Source organism: Sturnus vulgaris, chromosome 25 (genome assembly GCF_052056855.1).
Source record: "Sturnus vulgaris isolate bStuVul1 chromosome 25, bStuVul1.hap1, whole genome shotgun sequence".
Classification (NCBI taxonomy): domain Eukaryota; kingdom Metazoa; phylum Chordata; class Aves; order Passeriformes; family Sturnidae; genus Sturnus; species Sturnus vulgaris.
The window spans coordinates 2085459-2105193 of record NC_142267.1 but is presented as its reverse complement, the minus strand read 5'-3'; the positions used below and the strand labels follow the sequence as shown (position 1 = coordinate 2105193).

Here is a 19735-nt window from a genome sequence, read left to right as displayed (position 1 = left end):
GGCTCTCCTCAGAGCACCAACACCTCCATAGCTTTATTTTATATTATTAATCGCCCAAAACTCGTGTTGAAGCGGCACTAGCTGCTCTCTCCACGCTTCGCCTGCCGCTTCCCAGAACCCACCGGCCATTCGCACTCGATTCGCGCTCCACCCGCCCTCACCCGGCACGCTCCGGCCCCTTCTCCCGGCCCTCCCCTCAGGGCGGCCGCGGCCGCTCCGCCTCCCCCGGGCCGTGTCGCGGTTGGCCGCGGCGGGGCCCTGCTGACACGTCCCGTCCCCGCCCGCCGCGCTGCCGCCGCCATTTTGTGGAGCAGCAGTAGAAGCAGCAGCAGCAGCCGTCGGAGCGGCGGCGGCAGCCGGGAGGGAGGAAAGGAAGGCACGGGCAGCCCTCAGCGCCGTGCCCGCCATGCCGTCCGCCCCGCTCCGCGTGGCCGTGGTGTGCTCCAGCAACCAGAACCGCAGCATGGAGGCGCACAACATCCTCAGGTAAACGCCGCCTGCCCGCCGCAACCCCCCCCGTGACGGCGGCGCTCCGCTGTCAGGGAAGCGCGGATGGAGCCGTGGTTTGGGGCCTGCGCCCGGGCCCGGCAGGCCTGGGCTTGTGGGACAGCAGCACCTCGCCTTTATCCTGCTTGTACCTGCTTTTCACCCTGTTTGTACGGCATTTTTACCTCTCTTTTACCTCTTTTTTTACTCTGTTTTCGCCTCACATCCTCCGCGCCCCGCTCCAGGCCGCGGTCTGGGTTCCGGCCCTCCCTGACGGAGCTGTGGCCCCGGTACTGAAAACACGGGCTGGGGACTGGGCTAGAGCAGGGCCTGTGTCTCGGCGTGTGGAAACTTAAATATTCCTTTTTTTTTTTTTTTTTTTTTTAACTCATCTGAAAGGGGCTCACAGGCAAGCCGGAGAGGGACTCTCGCTCAGGAGCTGGAGTGATAGGATAAGGAGCAATGGGTACAGGGTGAAAGAGGGGAAATTTAGATTAGATGTTAAGGTGTTTTTAGTGTGGTAAAAAGGGTGGTGAGACGCTGGTACAGGGAGATTGTGGCCGTCCCACCCCTGGAAGTGTCCAGAGCCAGATTGGATGGGGGTTGGAGCAGCCTGGGATGGTGGAAGGTGTCCCTGCCCATGGGTTGGGTTTTAAAGTTAACATTCTGTGAAGACTGAGCCACTCTGCGCCCTCAAAGGGAGTCCTTTCCTCTCACAGGAGAACCAGAACATTCGGTTGTCTTTTTGAGATTGTAAGTGTTAATCTGTTGAGCATTTCCAAGTGCTCTCAGCTTGGCTGAAGAGCTGAGATGGGAGGCTTGGGACAGACCTGATCTGCCTGAAATCGTGTCCCTAAATCTTCCCTTTGCACTGCAGGAACACGATAAGGATGGTCAGGTTTATTTTATTAAAGTTACGCAAAGAAACGTTCACATTAGAAGTACACGTTGATGGCATAGTAAGCAAAACAAGTGTGCGTAAGCTGTGTGCTGCGTGTAAATAAAAATAAAAGCTTTGAAAGGAATAAATAATGGAAAATAAAGGTCTGGCAGCCATCTTACTGTGACAGCATTTCATGCACTTCACGCTCACTCTTGGCATCGGATGTTACCTGTGGCAGCTCTGTGAAAACATGACATTGTTTTTCCTCTAATAAGGCTGGAACTGAGTTTTAACTGAAAGCTGAGCATTAAGGACAAAGTTAAATTTACTTTTAATGTTTGGCCTTTTCCTTCCCCTGTGTTTTTGCAGAAATAAATCACTTCCGGTGTGACTGACGTTTGCCGAATGTGGCAGGGGTAGTTTTTTTTGTTGTTTTTTTTTTGTTTTTTTTTTGAAGTCTGTTCTCCCCTAAGGTTTGATTTAGAAGTAAGAAAACTGTATTTAGAAAATGTTTCATTTTATTAACATTTTTCGTAGTTAGAGCAGCAGTACCAGCCCGTTTGCCAGTAAACTTGAGGGAGATGTCTGTGCTGGCTCCAAGCCAGCTTGCCTCACCAGTTCAGGGCAGTTGGAAAGAACACGTGATTAAAAGAGGAAGAGGAGTTAGGAAGAAGCTGAGGAATTACAAAACTTTAAGGTATTTTGTTAGTGGATGACAGGACTTTAAAAGACACAAACTCTGTGTGCTGTTGGAAAACAAAGCCCCGGGTCTAGCATTCGGTGTATTTTGTGATTAACCACGTTTTAAACACTTTGTTCTGATTTTCCAACAGAGAAGTCAGGCTGAAGGTGTGTCTGAAGTTTGTGGATAGAGTCAGAATCATCAGCACAGGGGTGTGTTGAGCAAAGGGGAGCAGGAAGAGCAGTGGATCCCTCCTAAGAGCTGCCAGACCGGCTGTGTGTAACCCCTCCCTCGGTCACATCTTACCCTGCGTTATTTGCTTTTGCAGGCTCTGCTGGGCTGGGGTGAGAGAGAAGCAGAGCAGGCCTGGCTGCTGTGTAAGCCATAACGAAAACAAATCCACCACACAGCAGCTGGGACAAAAATTAACCCTGCCCCAGCCAAAACCAGCATGCTCTGTAGGTGATTTTATCTTTTATTTTATATTTTGCCATAGAGCATATTCAGGTTTTGCTGCTTCTCCTTCAGAGGAGGAAGGCAGAAGGGTAAATCTCTTTTAAAAAGACAAATTTTTTTATACAGCAACTTCCACATTTCTGTTTGCTTGGTAGTACCCTGCTGGCTTTGGAAGGAAGTTACAGAGTTCAAGTTCTCTGTGTCACTTACTGGCAATAAAAATTTCTAAAATGCTGATACACACTTCAGCCACATTTAGGAACTAACATTTAAAATAATTTTTAGGAAATTAGGAGTAATGGACATGAGATCTTAATGGCAGCAAGGAAATTCAGATATTGCAACCCCTGTAGCAAAAACTTAATTTTCATATTGATGTTAAGACTTGCAGATCAGCATTGAGGTGTGAGAGAATTTAAGTTGCACCTTTGCTGTTTCCAGAATTTGTTACTCACAGCTTCTCTCCATCTGTCAGCACCAAAATGCAGTGAGGTGTTTACATCTGTGCTGCCTAATTTAAGAAATCCTCAATTAATAACCCCCTAAAGAAGGAGATGTTTCTCACTTTTTTAAATTGAAGCATACTTCCGTTTGACAGCTTAGTAGTGATAATGCAAATTACAAGTTGTTAGTATTCAAAATGAGTTAACAATGCTTTTGTCCTGCTGCTCAGCAGTGTGGACTTGTTTTTGGGGATGTTTTTTTATTTATTAGATGGAATAAGATATTTTCTAAGTAGCCTACAAGGGTTGCTGGTTATTTTCCTGCTCCCTCTTATGGAAAGAGATGTGGTAAAATTAGTGATTTGTCCCCTGAAAACCTTCACCACTCAGTACAGTGGCACTGCAGGATTTGCATTTGCTTTAATATTTAGAAATATTTCATTAGTAATATTTCCTACAGCCTTACAAAGAGAGGCTGTGCTGTTCTGAAGGTGCAATAAGCTGAAAATCAATTTAATAAAAATGTGTGAGATGCCCAAATAACAGTGAATTAAAAGAAAGGTGTGGAAAAAAATTCACATCTCAAGCTGCACAGATTATTATAATTGTAATTATTTCTCCTGCCAGTGCCTGGAGCTGAGTGTGTGGTGTGTCAGTGCAGTCCAGGTCGGTCTTTGATTTCAGAATTGTTCTCAGTGAGCTCTGAGATCCTTTGGAGGGATCCTGGTGAGTTCTTTGTGCTGAGCTTTGGACTGAGAGGTGAGCAAACTGAAAATGAGATCTGGCAGTGACTCACTTTGTCCTTAATACATTGGGAGTTTATCTAGATCAGCCTTAATAGTATTTATAGAAAGAACTTCCTGAAATGTGGTCATTGCCAGTCTGTTCAAGTTTAACCTCCACATTTTTAGAAATCAGTGCTGGGGTAGTCTGTTAGTCTGTCTTATTCTTTTTGTGACAAATCTCATTTTTTTCCATCTTCTAGGTAGTTTTACCAGACCAAAACCAAACACTAAATACCCATTGTCTTGTAGGAATTGTTCATTTTTTACAAATGTGCCACATTTCCACAGACACCTGATGATTCACTACACTGGATGTGTCCAGCTATTTAATAAAAGTTGATAATATTTAATAAAAACCCCTTACTAATGGCTCTCTGCAGGCATTTTTCCCTGTCCTGTGCCCCAGTTGTTGCAAGAAATGTGTCGAAATATTTTTAGAATACATCATTGTACCTGGGGCATAAATAGTGGAAAAATTGACACTACCACTCACCAAGGTACAAAGATGAAATTCCATGTGAGGAACTCACATTCCAGATTTTCAGGGAGGTAATTTTGAATGGCTCATGGGCCTTGGAGATACCAATTTTTGACGTGTTGAATGTCAGAGATTTCAGATTGGCTTTAAATGAGATCATGCAAATTTCAGGGACATCTACAGCAATTAGAGGTGGAGGTTTTAAAATATGTGATCCAAGCAGACTTGTTTCAAAGAGTAATATTAAAGGAAAGAAAATAAAAGTTAGGAGGAAAGCAGAGAAGAAAAGATTAAATTGAAACATGAATTTTTTAACACTGCAATTTCTTCTGTACATATTATGTCTCTCTTCACGTCCAGTAGAAGCAGCACAATCAAAACTTGAATCTGCAAGTGTTGCAGGGAAAATAAATGAACAGTGACTCATAATTGCACCAGTTACATGTGATGGAAGGCTGGGAGGGGCAAAGAATTGCACTTTTTTTCCACTTGTATCCGTTTTCAGTCGTGAGTCCTGCAGAAAGAAGCAAAAAAAATCCTCAGTGATCCTGTCTGTTTACAGAAACAGGAACCTATAAATAGTTGCTGGAGGAAAAAGTGTGGGGAAGCAAGAGAAGAGAAAGGAGGGGCTGTGCTGCAGGAGGAACTGAAGGAAATCAGTTTTGGTAGTTTCAGAGCTGTGCTTGAGTTTGGGGCAGGAGGTGATCACAGTCCATGCCCAGAAGCTTTTGGGGTCACTTTGAGGACACCCTTGGAAGGTAAACGGACAATTTTGAGTTGGAATTTCCTTGGATGTGCACACCAAGGAGTTTGGGGCTCTCTCTTGCACTGGGTCTCAGCTCTGCTCACTCCCCTCAGAGGAAAACACTGCAAATTTGGGGTTATTTCTGGGGGTCTGGGGGCACAGGCACTGGGTTGTTTTTAATATTTTTCACTCCATTCAGTCTCTGCTAAAATCGTTCAAGCTGAAAGTGTGAGTCCTTAAAAAAATAGATTAAGCCCTGGTCTTGCAGCTTCAAGTTATGTTGTCATTACAGACCCGAATGTTTCATCCTTCTGGGTGATAGCAACAGAATTTTACCGTGTAACTTTGTCCATTAGAGCACCAAATAATCTCTTTTCTGTCCCATTATTCAATTGACTGCCATATTTTTTAATATTACCGAAGGAGATGTTGAGGTTTGGATATTTCAGTTGATCAGCAAGAACATTTTGGCATTACTCCTAAAGACAAGTAGGTTCCTGCCTATTTTTTTTTTTTTTTTAATTAGAACTATTAAGCAAGCAGTTGTTCATAAGAATGGAATGAAGTAATCCCTGGTTTAGCCAAGTTTTAGAGAGCAGCCAGCAGAACATCTGCCCCACTCGTGTAAAGGTAATTGCACTGTATGGTTTTCAGTGGCAGGCACACAAATATTTGTCCTGGGCTAATTCAATTACAGCAGAAACAACAAAATGAGAAGAATAATGCAGTGAGGCCAACGGGACACTGAGGTATTGATCAGTCAGTACAGTGAGGAAACCATCCCTGCCTGTGTTATCACGAATACAGAACGTGTTTGTTACAAATCCAGGATGTCTGAAAGCACAAAGTGAAAGCACAAACGACGTTTCCAAAGCTGTGTGCCGTAACTGTAAAGAAATTGCTGTCAAACAGAGGTGCTTCCCTTGAAATGATGTGTGAATTTCGATTGTAACTGCCAGGAAAATACACTTCGGGTGCTTTTGGCAGTTTGTTTGTTTTGAAAATTCACTCTAATGTTCTTCAGCACTTGAAATTGTAAAGTCCATCCAGTGTAATTGTGTTCTCCCTCCCCCTTCCCTTGTGTCTTTCAGCAAACGAGGATTCAGCGTCAGATCCTTTGGCACAGGGACTCACGTGAAACTGCCAGGACCAGCCCCGGACAAGCCAAATGTTTATGACTTCAAAACAACATATGATCAGATGTACAATGATCTGCTTAGGAAAGACAAAGAACTGTATCCCTGTGGCATGGCCTCTTTAAAAAATCCAGTGTGGTTCATCCTTGAAAGGTGTAATTCATTATTTGGCATTAAGAATCTATAGAGTTGCTTGGCTGGAGAACTTTAACTGATTTAAGTTTATAGGAGGGTTTTTTTTTGTTTTTGTTTTTTTTTTTTTAAACAGTGGGCCTCTAATGCTCCCTTGTAAATTGTTACCCAGTTCCAGTGCACACATTCCAAATGCTCTTTTGTAGTGTGGTACCATGTTTAGCTCTTGAATGAACACATCAGTACCCTCAGATTGTCTCCCCTGCACTGTGGATCCTTCTCAGTGCAAAGACTGTCCTGAGTGTGGATTTGGGAAGAGCGACCACCTCGACTTTAATGTTGTATTTAGCTCAGACAAACTGCCAGGTAAGGCTTACAGAATACTTTCTCTGGGAGAGAGGATGCCTTTCATTAAAGAGCTCACCCTTCTCACTGAGCATTTTGTGATATGTGATTTGCTCTGTGCACCGAGGAGAAATAACCCTGTAGTTTATTCTAAAGAATGGACAGAGGAGGGCACAATAACATTTAATCCTGGAGAGCAAAGGGGATCAGGGTTAGGCACACTACTAAAAATGTCCCAACTGCAGTATTTTAAAATACCTATATTTAAAGTTGATTTTTTTTTTTTAAATAAGAAAAAACCCACAAAGAAAACTTGGGGAACTCATTCTAGATGTTTTTTCAACAAGGATCCTTTTTTTTTTTTTTAAGTTTAAAATGTAGGCTATAGTCTTAATATATCACATGTGATGTGCTGGTTTATTTGATTTTTTTTTTTTAATCCCCCTGCCTAAAGAGAAAAGGAAAATCTTGCAAAGCCATCTTAATGAGGTATGCCATATCCATATCCTGATTAAAAGAACTGCTTAAAAGAAAATTCCTTGAACTGAGAATTAATTTTAACAAGCACCAACAACTTGAAAATTCCTTTTTGAATTCTTCACTGCTGCTCTGTTGAATATGGCAGTACTTAAGAAAAAAAAAAAACAAAACAGCCAACCTATCCCCCCCCCAGCATGTTTTGGAGTGACCATTGTGGTTCTGCTCCATGCTTTGCTGTGTTCCCCAAATATATTTGCAGTGTTACAGTTAATTCTTTTTCTCAAGATAAAGGAGGTTTAAACAACAGCCACTGCAAGGGAAATAGGGCAACAGCAAATGCCTCTGTGACTTTGCTTTTTTGATTCTCAGATAATTTAAGGTTTTCAGACTGAAGACTGGCAGCACAGAAAGCAACTCCATTTCCAGAAGTGGGTTTTGAGGGTAAAGACTTGAACCAAAACCAGAGCTGCTCTCATCAGCGAGTTGTGGAATAGTTTTGGGATTTTTTTTTTTGTGACCCAGGGTCCCAGGGGCTCTCAGTTCTGTTGGGTGAGCATAACTTCAGAGAGGGGCTGGGAATTTCCTGTGGGGTGGGAGGGGCTGCTCTCCTCATGGGCTTGGGGTGTGGTTGGGATGGGGGTACAAAAGGAGGGCTGGTTCCATATGATTGAGCTGCTTTTCTGTTTCCCAGCCTTGCTTTCATCATTTGCAGTCTGAAATGTTGAATCTTGCTGCCAACACTCTGCTTGTTCCATATTCCAGTGAGGAGACACCTGAGGTTGGAGTGCTGTCCTTGCACTGTGGACACCAGATCCTCAGTGACATTTGTGGCTCTGAGGGAACATGCTGTGCCCAAATAAACCACCCCCAGGTTCAGAAAGCAGTGGCCTCAAACAAAAATGAGCTGCTGCACTGCTGGACCTCATTCAGAGCAAGGTTAAAATTGTATTAGAGGGAAAAGATGCACTAAACCTCTACTGTTCACTTGTGAAGAGGGGGAGCAACTATTAAAAACCCACTGTAGAGATTAAAAGCACCTTCATTGCAGTTAATTAGTGAAATATAGAGCACAGGCTCTCATACCTTGAAGGCATGTGTTGAATTTCAGCAGCACAGGAATAGGGGATTAATGGAGCCAGGAATACAGATTTGGTTGAGTAGGTGATCACAGTAGATCTAAAATGGAAGGACTTCAAAGCCTTTTTAAGATGTGGCAGTTAAAACTTAAGAGTTAAAATTAACTGTCAGCATCTCCCATTGAATTTTTAGAATGTAGCATTTAAATTCCCTGAGCCCCAATTGAGGACTGCCCCAAAACCATTTAACAACGTTCTGAATGTTGCTTTTTAAAACATTCCTCTGTTATTTCTAGGACAACATAGAGAATTCTGCTCCTCATTTGAGGAAGACACAGCCATGGTCTGTAGTTGCCATACACCACCTTGTATTTGCATGTGTAACCCACCTTTCCAACATTAGAATTATTTGTCCTTATCATTACTTGTCCCTTACAACTCTCTGAAGGGGTTTGAGGATTTAATTCTAATTCTGTGGTAGTGACCTTAAAGCTGGAACAAAATTAGAACAAAACTGCTGGTGAGCCTTGCCTTCGAGTGAAGGCAGAAACTAGTCAAGGGTGAAACTTGCTAAACAATTTAAATTTAAACCCAGTTTAAATCTTCAGCAGCAGTTGATGTTGTGCCCAGAGACAGGAGCTGTTCAAATGGAAATTTGGCCAAAATTCTGCAGGAATTGCTCCTGGGTTCTTTATCAATGTGAGTAACTCCATGGCTGATTGTTTCTTTCCTTTCCTCAACACTGATGTGTCTGTGACCCTCACATTAAAGATGATTTTCACAATTAGGGGGTATTTTTAATTAGGATTTCTAGGCAGCCTGCACCTTGAAAGCTTGGCCTCCTGCTCTTTTCTGACATTTTTTACCTCCTCTTTTCATTTGACCTCCCTTACTTTAGATAGGATTCCAGTTTTAGCTCCTTAACTCCATGAGGTCATAAAATTGAGGGGAGGGTGGAAAACGTGTCCTGAAGAAATTCCTAAAGCTGCTTCATTTAGAAGGAAAATTCCAGAAATGAAGAAGAACTTGGTGCATCTCCCTTGAAGACATTAATTCTTTTCTGTCCCCAAAAAAAAAAAAAAGTGATAATCTTGGTGATGGGATCTAGCTTTAACTCTGTGAACTCCACATTGAAGTTGGATATTTTATATGTAGCTCAATCTTGGGGAGTAACTGACCTAAATTCTACTTCAGGTAAGCTCTTCATGCATGTATTTATCTTACATTTTCATCTGATTTTTCTTCATGGATTTTGAGCTGCTAAGCACTTGTCATCTTCTCTCCTGAGCTATCATGGCCAGTGTTCAGCAGGAGAGCTGTGTCTCTGGAAGCCACTTTGCAATGTTTCATTTAGATATGTTGAGGGATTTTTAAATATTTTTTTTTTTGTTGGGTTTGGGTATTTTCTTCTCAATTTTTTTTTTTGAAGCCTAACCTTACCAGAGCTAAAAATAGTTGAAATCGTGGTCTGTGTGTCAGTGGCAGAACTTTTTCCAAAAGCAATGCAGTACAAGTCTCGTTTTCTTTCTTACCTTGTCTTACAAAGCTCTTCAGTGCTCTTAGAAATAGAGAGAAGGGATGAGGATGGAAAGAAGTGTTTAAACTGGATTTAAGCAGGCTTCTAAGTAGCACATTTCTTCAAATCAACACTTTTCCAGCCACAGGCTGCATTCCAATCCCTTTTTCTCCGTGAAGGATTGTAAAACCAAAATGCTTCACAAAATTTCGGGCCTTTCAAAGGCAGCAAATCTTCAGTACTTCTTATGATCACACTGCCTTTAATCTTGGCTTCATTCACATTAAAAAGGAAATACATCAAGTTATTAAAAATATATGAGCTGGATATTATTGAAATATTTCCCCTGTGTTTGAGCTTTGGGACGTGGCAGAAACTACAGACTCCGATCTAATAGCAAATGCTTTTCAGCAACATAAAACAGCCTCTGTCTCTTCTGGGGAGTCTGAAAGGTTTCTTTACTTACCCAAGGTGAGTCCCAAACATGTTCTGAGGAATCCTGGCTGATAACTCTTGTGAAATCCATTCAGAGCTGGATTGATTCCATTCTTTGGCAGTTTCATCCCACTTTGAAGGAGGGGAGTGAAGTCGATTTTCTTGCCTTGAAGTTACCTCCCATTAACACAAAACTTCTGTGCCAACATTAGGGATGCTTGTATTCTTTTTTCTTGATTCCAAACCAATTCCTATTTTCATGGTAGCAGCTGTAATTCCTTCAACTGGCATTGATTGCAAGCCAGGAATGTTTCCTGCAGACCTCATCCAGCGTGGTGCTTTCTGTGCAGGCTCCTGGTGCCAAGTGACCCTGCTGTCTGTGTGATTGTATTCTCAGGTTTCCCAAATATTTTAAATGAAATGGTTTAATCGATTTAGGGCTTGCAATGCTTGTGGTTTGTTGTGTCTGATGTAACTTCAGCTGTAAGTGGAAATTCTGAGCTTCACAGCACAGTTTGGAAATGGTTCTTGCAGCCCCTGGTTCCCTGGGCAAGGGGATCATTCATCCTTTCCCACAGACCTCTCTCCTCAAAGCACTTCCCCTTCCCAATCCTACATTTGCTGCTCATCTCTGGAATGTGGCACTGCCTCCCAAACCTGAGGGGATCATCCCCAAATCCTGTGTGACCCTCCCGAGCTCTTTGCTCACCTGCTGCTCCTTGGAACGAGTGCAGAGGTGACAGCTCCGTGTCACTTGTGCCAGGTGATCCAAACACTCTGCATTCCAGCCATCCCAACCAAACTCCTCTTGAAGTTCTCTTGGATGAAATGCACACTCAGCTGTTTGATGACACAGTCAGATGTGCCACATCCTCCAGTCATCTTGTCCTTGGTGCCTTTGTCATTTTTTGTCCCTTCAGTACATCTGTGCCATCCCTTCTCCACCTCTTTGGCACTGCACTTTGCCATTACTCCCTCTCTTTTCCCCTCTGGCAGCTTGGATCTGTCCATTTTCTCCCCAAATACACCTTCAGCTGCTCAGCACTGATAAATTCTTGTGTGGCACTTGAGCTCAGGGCTAAACTCAAGGTGTTGGCTGCCTTCACTGATGTGTGGGTACAGACCCCTCAGCTTTGGGGCTCAGGAAGTGAACAGGCTGGCATGTGGTTACTTATATTTATATTTATATTTGGACCAGCTCCTAGGAGCAGTTGGATTTATCCTTGCAGCTCTTGGCTTACAAATGCTGGGTGCTTGTCCTTCACTAGGAAAAAACACGTTCAGATTTTTTGCAGGTTGTTCATGCAGGCACAAATGTTGCAGAAATGTCATGGAGCCCAGCTTAGCATCTTCCTGCTCATTTTGGATGGCATATTTTAGAATCCCAGATTGGTTTGGGTTGGAGAGGACCTTAAAGCTCATCCTGTGCCACCCCCTGCTGTGGGCAGGGACACCTTCCAGTGTCCCAGGCTGCTCCAAGCCCCATCCAGCCTGGCCTGGAACACTTCCAGGGTAGCCACAGCTCTGGGTAACCTGTGCCAGGGCCTCCCCACCCTCACAGGAAGGAATTTTTTCCTAATTTCCCATCTCACCCTGCTCTGTTTCCATTTGATTCCGACAGAATGGTTCAGCATTAAGTTAGTGACCAACAAAAGATTTGTGAACAATCTCTGCTTTGCTCTGAACTGCACAGTTTCAATTCCAAAGGACAGGCATTGTATTAGGAATTTTTTCCTAATATCCCATCTCACCCTGCTCTGTTTCCATTTGAGTCCAATAGAATGGTTCAGTGTTAAGACTTCATCAAGTTAAAGAACAGCAAGAGACTTGTGCACAATTTTTTTTTTTTTTTTGTTCTAAACTGCCCAGTTTCAATTCCAAAATTCCAAGCATTGTGTTCCCTGGGTCTGGAGTGAAGGCAGTTCCTGCAGCCATAACCACTGTGCTTGGAAAATGCAATTTGTGGTGCTGTGCCCATTTCCAGTCTTTTATTCTCTTTTTAAAGAGCTGATGCTGAAAGTGCAAGAAGGTTGGGCAGCCTCACCCCCCTCACACATTTCATTTCAGGAAATGTTCAGTTCCTAGACAGAGCTCCAGGCAGGCTTTAACACAAGGTGTTCTGTTTATAATGCAGATAATTAATAAATAAATGAGATGATATGGAAAAGAAACCTGCAAATGCCATTTGTGCTCATGTGAGCAGCACTCTGCTCTGCTCCTGCTTTTCCCAAAGAAGAAATGCAGAGTTTAAGGATGGTGTCAGCTGCACCAAAAGGAATAATCAGATTTATTTGAAGATGTAGAGGCTTTTGGTGCCAACCATCACTTTAAAGATTTTATTTTTTTTTTTCTTACAAAGAGAGTGCACATTTTAGCAGGTATCATTTGCCCAGTTAGGTTTAATAAATTGGCTTTTATATTTTCAGGAATGGCCTGGTTTGGAAGGGACCTTAACTCTCATCTCATTGCACCCCTGTCCATGGCAGGAACACCTCCATGGAGCTCAGGGCTCCATCCAGCCTGACCCTGACACTTCAAGGGATGGGGCAGGGGGACAGGATGGGAATTTTACATTTATATCATTAATTTCTATACCTCAACACTTCCAGCTCCAATCACTTGTGAGCTTCAGCTTCACATGAGAGTTAAAATGAAACTTAGTTCAGTAAGATCATTTATTTTATCATAAGGGATAGAGACTTAACTCTCTTGGCCATCTCTAGGTTGGTGCTTGTGGCTAAAAATGTTTTTTTGGGTCCTGTCAGTGACAAATAATGATAAAGTTTGGAGGGATGGTTACCCAGATATCTGGAGCAGGGACCCATCAATTGGATGGTAAAAGGCATTTCTGGTGTCCATGACAAAAATTTTAAATCTGGGTAGCAAAAGCTTTAGGGGTTTAGCTAAACACTTTTTTTTTTTTTTTTTTTTTTAAATAATAAATCTTCATCACTAGTATGGGCTATCCTTAGCTAAAAGGAGACAATGCACAGTCAGTAATAGAAATTCTCCATGAGAATGAGCAACAATGCTGTGCCTGTTGGAAAAACCCAACTTTTGTGCTCCAACATCTCCTTTTTCTATCAAGCCTCTCCACTGCTGAGTCAGTTACTCTGCTAAAGGTGAACTCTGTAAAAATGTGGTGGATTTACTCTGCCAACAGTTTGCAGTAGCTGAAGGGAAATGTTGGCAAGTTCTGGTGTCCTCCTGAGCATGGTAGGGCTATGAAGATGTGACAGCACAGAAATCCTGGGGAAATTGTGAGAATTTTGAGTCCTGAAAAGAGAACAGGGATGCACAGGACAGGGAGTTTGGAGTTGAAATCTGCTGGAAGGAAAGTAAAGCCTGACTTAAATGATCCAACACTTTGCAATGTGGTGGGAACCATTCATAAGTTTAGGATCTGCATTCACCTGAGCTCCCAAAGAGCAAAAAGCTGCATTATTATGCCTTGGAATAATAATAATAATAATAATAATGTACAGAGCACACCCCCTTCTTCCCTCAAAAGATGTGCTGGCTTTTTCCAGGTGAAAAACATTCCAAGCAACCAAATAGGAAAGCACCATAAATCTTAAGTGCTCCTCTCAATCTCCTTTTATAGGCAGATGGACCCTTGGAAAAAAAAAAAAAATTTAAAAAAAATAAAATAAAATAGCTGTAAGTTGGCAGCAGAGAGCTGGGCTGTGAAACAGAAATCTTGTGTGGGTTTGGGAATGTGCGTAATTCTGTCTCCAGGCTCACTCAGGAAAGCGAGGGGACACATGCCAGCAACATTTTATCCTAGAAAGGGAAAAAAGAGAACCCAAAAAAGTGTGTGGGATGTTGTGGGATTTTTTATTTTTTTTTTCCCCCCCTCTCTCTCTCTGTGATGTAGAAATGAGGAGTGCAGAGCCCAGGAAGGGCTCCCCTCCCAACTGAGCACAGCGACACGGGCAGATGTTGGCATCTTTTGGAAATGGCAGATATTTTGGAAATGGCATTTTGAAAATGCAGTCATTTTCCTGCTCTGAGAGGTCTGAGATGGCTCCATCCAAGTGGGATTTTTTTTTTTTTTTCCCCCCCAAACATGACAAACCCCAGCAGAGTTCACAGGGGTGCTGGTGTGCAAGAGCTTTGGCTGTAAAGGACAATTCCTAAATCATAGAAATCTTTTAGGAAAGAAGAGTAAAAAAAGGCTTGGGAGTGACGTGGAGAAAAGAAATGCAGCAGAAATCAGGCTAATTGACATAATTTAATTGTGATAAACAGCCTATCAGTCAGTTCTTGGTGCAAAATTAAAATTACAAGTAGTTGAAGTGCAGTGATGCAGACACAGAACTGAATCTATTTCCAACATGAGCTAGACTCTTGGCTAGAAAGCTGGGTTTAATTTTTAATATAAGTTAAACACTTGAAGGATTTAAAAGCTTTGGAGGTTGTTTGCTTGAACAGGAGCACCCTGAGCACACAGGTACATACCTGGGCAGTAGAATTTGAGCTCCTGCTAAAAGGTAGGCAGGAAATTGTTGGTGTTTTGTCACAAAAATAGTAGGTTTTTTTCTGAAAAGAAATATGTGTCTGTCACCTTTTTGGCAAGGAAATAAGCTCAGGTGACCTCTTACATATTGCTACAAAATGATGGAAGTTGTTTTATTCTCAGAATTGTTATCTCGAGAAATCACAGGCTGTTATCCTCACTGTTCCATTGGAAAAATATCGACTTGGATGGCTAAAAATACAGCTGTGGCAAAGTTAGGAAGAGATGCATCCCCTTCCAGGCTTTCTCAATCCAAACCTTTCCAAAAATTCCCAATTTACCCCTCAAATGTTGCCTTCAGAGGGAGTTTGATTTTACCCAAGCCAGCACATTGATGTGACAGTCAAACCTGGAGTGCTCCCAATGAAAGTGCACATCACAGGAGGGTGGAAAAGAGTGGGATCAGAGAATCCTGCCTGGAAAGGGGCTCCAGGATGTAAAATCAGAGCCTCAAGGTTACAGCAGCAGCATAAATATAGCTCCCAAGCAGCATCACAGATTCCTTTCACACAGTGCTGAAGCTCTGACAGGCAGAAGTCAATGTTTTTCTTCATTCCTCCCCATTTATGCATCTCAGGATATTTTTATGGGATGTGCTTCTGTAATTTTTTTTGGCTTCCTTTGGAGTTTCAGTTGAATAAATGCACATTTTCAGGTAGGACTTTGTGCAGGTGGCACCTGAAGCACCTCGAGGTGGCCTTTGAAGTGAGGGGCAGGGGCTGAGAGGAATGTAGGACATCGTGCCCACAGAACAGCACAGCCTGGGGGTTCTGAGCATTTATGGATATAAAAATAGTTCCCCAAGAAAAGTTCTGAGGGATTTTAAAGCTGTGGTGCCAGGGACAGGTCTGTGAAAAGCAGCTGCATGGTGGGGATTGCACTCACTTTAGCAATCTCTTTAGTGGTCACTGATTTTTAGATTTGCAAACAGAATATTTTATTGTAAAGATGCATTAATAATTTACCTTGTGTTGGGCATTTGCTCAAAATCGTGACTTTCCTTCAAGTAAAGATTCTTAACTCAAGCGACTTCAGATACACACAGAATGGAATTTTACACATGTTGGACAGAAATAAGAGAATCAAGCCACGACCAGAAAGATTCCAGAACTGCAAAGACGTTTTTGATTTGATCCTAACGTGTGAAGAAAGAGTCTATGATCAAGTAGTAGAAGGTAAGGAGCTTGAATTGATAAACCAAATTAACTTTGAGTGTTTTTTGGTTTTTTTTTTCCCTCTTCCTTGAAATCCTCTAAAAATCTGGAAACCTCTCTGGCTCCTCCAACTACTGGAACACAAGAGCTTGCAGTTATTGATGTAGATTTATGCAGCAGAGGAGGGATGGCTGAGCACTTGTCCCCAAAAGGTGCTGGCAGCTACACAGAGTGAGTGTGCACAGCAAGGGCTGGCATAAAGACATTTATAGAAACTCCATGTGTGCTTTGGAAGTGCTCATGGATGTCAAAAATGCAACAAATTGGGATGAGCTGATGGAAAAATAAATGTGAGTTGTGTTGCTGAAGCAGCTTCGTGTGAGCTCCCAGCAGTTTATCCCCAGAAAGAGCTCTAGGACAGGTGGAGGAGCTCCTTGAGCCTGGTGAACACTCAAATGTGCTGCAGCTCTGCCCTCAAATGAGTCAGAGGAGGCAGGAGGAGCTCAGCTCAGCTCAGCTCAGCTCAGCTCAGCTCAGCTCCACACGAGCCCAGCACAGGGGCTGAGTGTGAATTCCCTCTGCTGATTCCTCTGTGTCTCTGCCATTGCTGGCTACGGTTTGTGAGAGCTTTGAGGAGTTCCCTCCACACTCAAAACAGCAGCCAAGGGAATTGGTGTCATCCATAGAACTGAAAAGTTGTCACTTGGCCTCTTCAGTGGCCGTGTCACAATACCAGGACACTTGTGGGCTTTGCCAGTGTGGTCACTGCACTGAAAACAGAGAGAAAAGACAGCAACACACACGGGGCTCTTTGGTGAAAAAAAGTCAATTTATTGTACAGACAGCCCGGATTTAAAGTGTGTTAGTACAGCCAGGACAGGACAGGAGCTCATGGGACAATTGGGAAAAACATCCTTGGGACAGCACCTCAGGATGTGTCCCACGGGAAAGACACCAGGGGTTAATAGATTTGCCAAAATGAAGGTGCAGAGTGGAGGTAGGAGAGAGCAACTTTCAGGTTAAAAAGTGGATGTAGAAGGAAGGATATGGTAGGGAAGCACAACAGGAACACGTGTGCACTTGTAGGAAAAATATTTTATTGTTTTCACCCTTGTTAGTAAATGGAACATGTTAAAAATAGAATTTTCTAATGTGACCATCAGTGCTTAGCTTGCAGGAGTTCATCTTGCATTTCAGAGTGTTGGATGTGTTGGTGCTTTTTAAAAATGAGCAGTTAAAACCCTCCAGGTGAGGAAGCCCAAAATCCTTCTTGACTTTCGAGAGTCTTGATCTTTAAAGATTGTCAGAGTAAGAGAAGCAATAACTTTTTTTGAGCAGGAAAAAAAAAACCTACCATGACCCTTTCACAAATCTAAATTAATATGTTTCCAAAATCCACCTCTTGTTTTTTGAACTAGAAGGGATTATTAAAACAATATTAAAGAAATTCTAAAAAATACTTTGGAAGATTTGAATGTGACAACACCTCTGTATTTTTAAAAATCTTGTTACTACTTTGTGTAAAACATTCCACCCAAAGTTTTGCTGTTGTGTTTTGTTTGAAATAGATTTAAATTCCAGAGAGCAGGAGACGTGTCAGCCAGTGCATGTGATCAACGTAGACATTCAGGATAACCACGAGGAGGCAACGCTGGGAGCTTTCCTCATCTGTGAGCTCTGCCAGTGTGTAAGTAAAGAGGAAAATCTGCAATCCTGGGGCTGCCCTGCCTGCTCAGGGGCTGAGCTTTGCTTCTTCCTGCTCCATAAAGTTCCTGCATTTTGCAGTTGTTCCAGTAAAATCCATGTCATGATGCAAACTTCCACATTTTCCTGATTTTGGGAGCTGTTGGGTAAATGGATGAATTTAACTGAGCTCGTGGTTTGCAGAGTGAACTCCCTTCAAACCAATTGTGATTAGGTGGGATTTAAATGAGTGAGAGTTGCATTCTGAATCCAAATATCCTTAAAAATACCCTGAATTTTATTGTACCACACTAAACTAAAGACTAGAATTAAATGAGCTGCACTCAGTGTGCTGAGAGCAGATTAAGGTCCTGTGTTCTTTTCCACCCCAGGCTTGAGGAGTTCAGCAGGTTCTGACTCCAGCCTGTGGGATTTATTCTGGGCTCAAGTCCTTTCCAGATATCCAAGAAACCCTAAAGAGGGTTCAAGGAGTTGAAATTTCAGCCATCTGTTCCCTGTGCCTGGAGCTATTCTGGAGCCTCTGTTTGTTCTCTGGGGAGGAGGGATGGTGCCTACTCAACAAAATCCTCCTGAAATGTCACTTGGGTGGGTTGGGATGTGCAGATCAACAGAAAACAGAATATCTGTGCCTTTGGGAATGCTGGGAATCTCCAGAAAGTGCAATAAAAAAAAAAAACCCTGTTGGGTACAGGCTGCCCAGTCAGATTTCCCAGTAAAACAACAAAGTGGGATTATTGCATTTTTCTGAACATCACATCCTTGGAGCTTGGTTGCTCAGACTTTTTTTTCTCTTGCAGATACAGCACACAGAGGACATGGAAAATGAAATAGATGAGCTGTTACAGGAATTTGAAGAGAAAAGTGGAAGGACTTTTCTTCATACTGTCTGCTTTTATTAAAGCACATCTGTCTCTTAGGCCTTAATCCAGATGAGGGAAGCATGTGTTTAAAGTTCTGATTATACTGTATTTTCCTGGAAAATGAATATTGATCTTTTTTTTTTTCTGTTTGTTTGTTTGTTTGTTTGTTTGTTTAAAAACTCCTTTTCAGTGTCTTTTTGGGTTTTTTTTTTTTTCAGGTATTCTGTCACAGGTAGACAGAGATACTGGTTGGGCTTGTACATATAAAATGATTAAAAGTATACACAAAGGCCACCTATTTAAAAATTAAAATCAAGTTTTTCTTTAAATCCTACTTTAATTATTACAAGTAGGTTTTTAATTATAAAGAGAATGTTTCTTGAATATAAGTTTATAATGTATTTTTCCAGCTTATGGATTTATTTTATTTCAGTTGTGCTTTTTTTTTTTTTTTTTTTTTTAATTTTAATGTGACAGAATGGCTGAACTCTGTGAGGATGTGAATGGAACAATGAAAAAACTGAGTATCTGTATATTATTAGCTATAAAGTTGGAAGCATCCAATAAAAATTAAAAAAAAAAAACCCTGTAAGTTTGTCTGTTTTCAAAATAGAGGCAGAGAAGTGTGGCTGTTCCTTTTGAGGTAAAACATGAAATATTTGTGTAAGGTGAATGAGACTGTCAGGCTTTAACTGGAGCCCATGGATTTAGGGAACTTCAGGCAAACTCCAGTCCACAGAAATAATTTAAAGTTGAGGATTTTTTAACCAAAATATTTTTGAATGGAAGCATTTTCCTCCCTTCCAGCAAAAATAAATAGAGCTCAAACCCCAGAGAATGGGGGTGTGAATACAAATAGAGCAAAAGCTCAGAGTTGGATCTGCTCAGGCTGATAAAAGTGAAAATAAACCAAATTATTGCACTTGCAGAATGTGAAAAGTGTAAAGTGGTGTTGCTTTCAGGCAAGAGAAATTTTTCAAGTTTGTTTTTTTTTTTCAAGGCACCTGTGAATGATTTGGAACAAAGGAGGTTCTTAAAAACTGGGATACCCGAGGACAACTTTGTAAACATCACTTGGAAGTGTTTGTGCTCCTTCTCTCCTTCTGTCCCTGACAGGAATCACCTCATTTTCCTTACCTTCAATTGTTTTGCACGTGGCAGGAATTTGGTGCCAGGATTTTTAATGTTCCCCCTCAGTGCAGACAAACCTTGGCAGTGTTGTAGTGAGTCCTGTGGTGATGCTGTTTAACCTTTCAGGGAACATAAAAAAAACCAAAAAAAACACATTAAAAGGGAATCATTTCAGGTTCCACACCTGGAAAATTCTTCTTGGCAGCTGCAAATGCTGAGCTCTGAGTCAGGCCCTCAAGGAAACTTTAAACCTCTGCACTCCTGGGAGCTGGGCTGGGCTTTGTGCTGA

At 42.2% G+C, this 19735-nt stretch overlaps 1 protein-coding gene across 1 annotated transcript; it reads left to right on the top strand.

The window, feature by feature from the left end:
- Positions 1 to 273: 273 nt before the first annotated feature.
- SSU72 (SSU72 homolog, RNA polymerase II CTD phosphatase) lies at positions 274 to 19246 on the top strand. Its single transcript, XM_014885808.2, has 5 exons — positions 274 to 486; positions 6050 to 6193; positions 15633 to 15772; positions 17320 to 17438; positions 18253 to 19246. The coding sequence occupies exons 1-5, from the start codon at positions 407 to 409 to the stop codon at positions 18352 to 18354; spliced, it is 585 nt and encodes a 194-aa protein (XP_014741294.1). The 5' UTR covers positions 274 to 406; the 3' UTR covers positions 18355 to 19246.
- Positions 19247 to 19735: the final 489 nt, after the last annotated feature.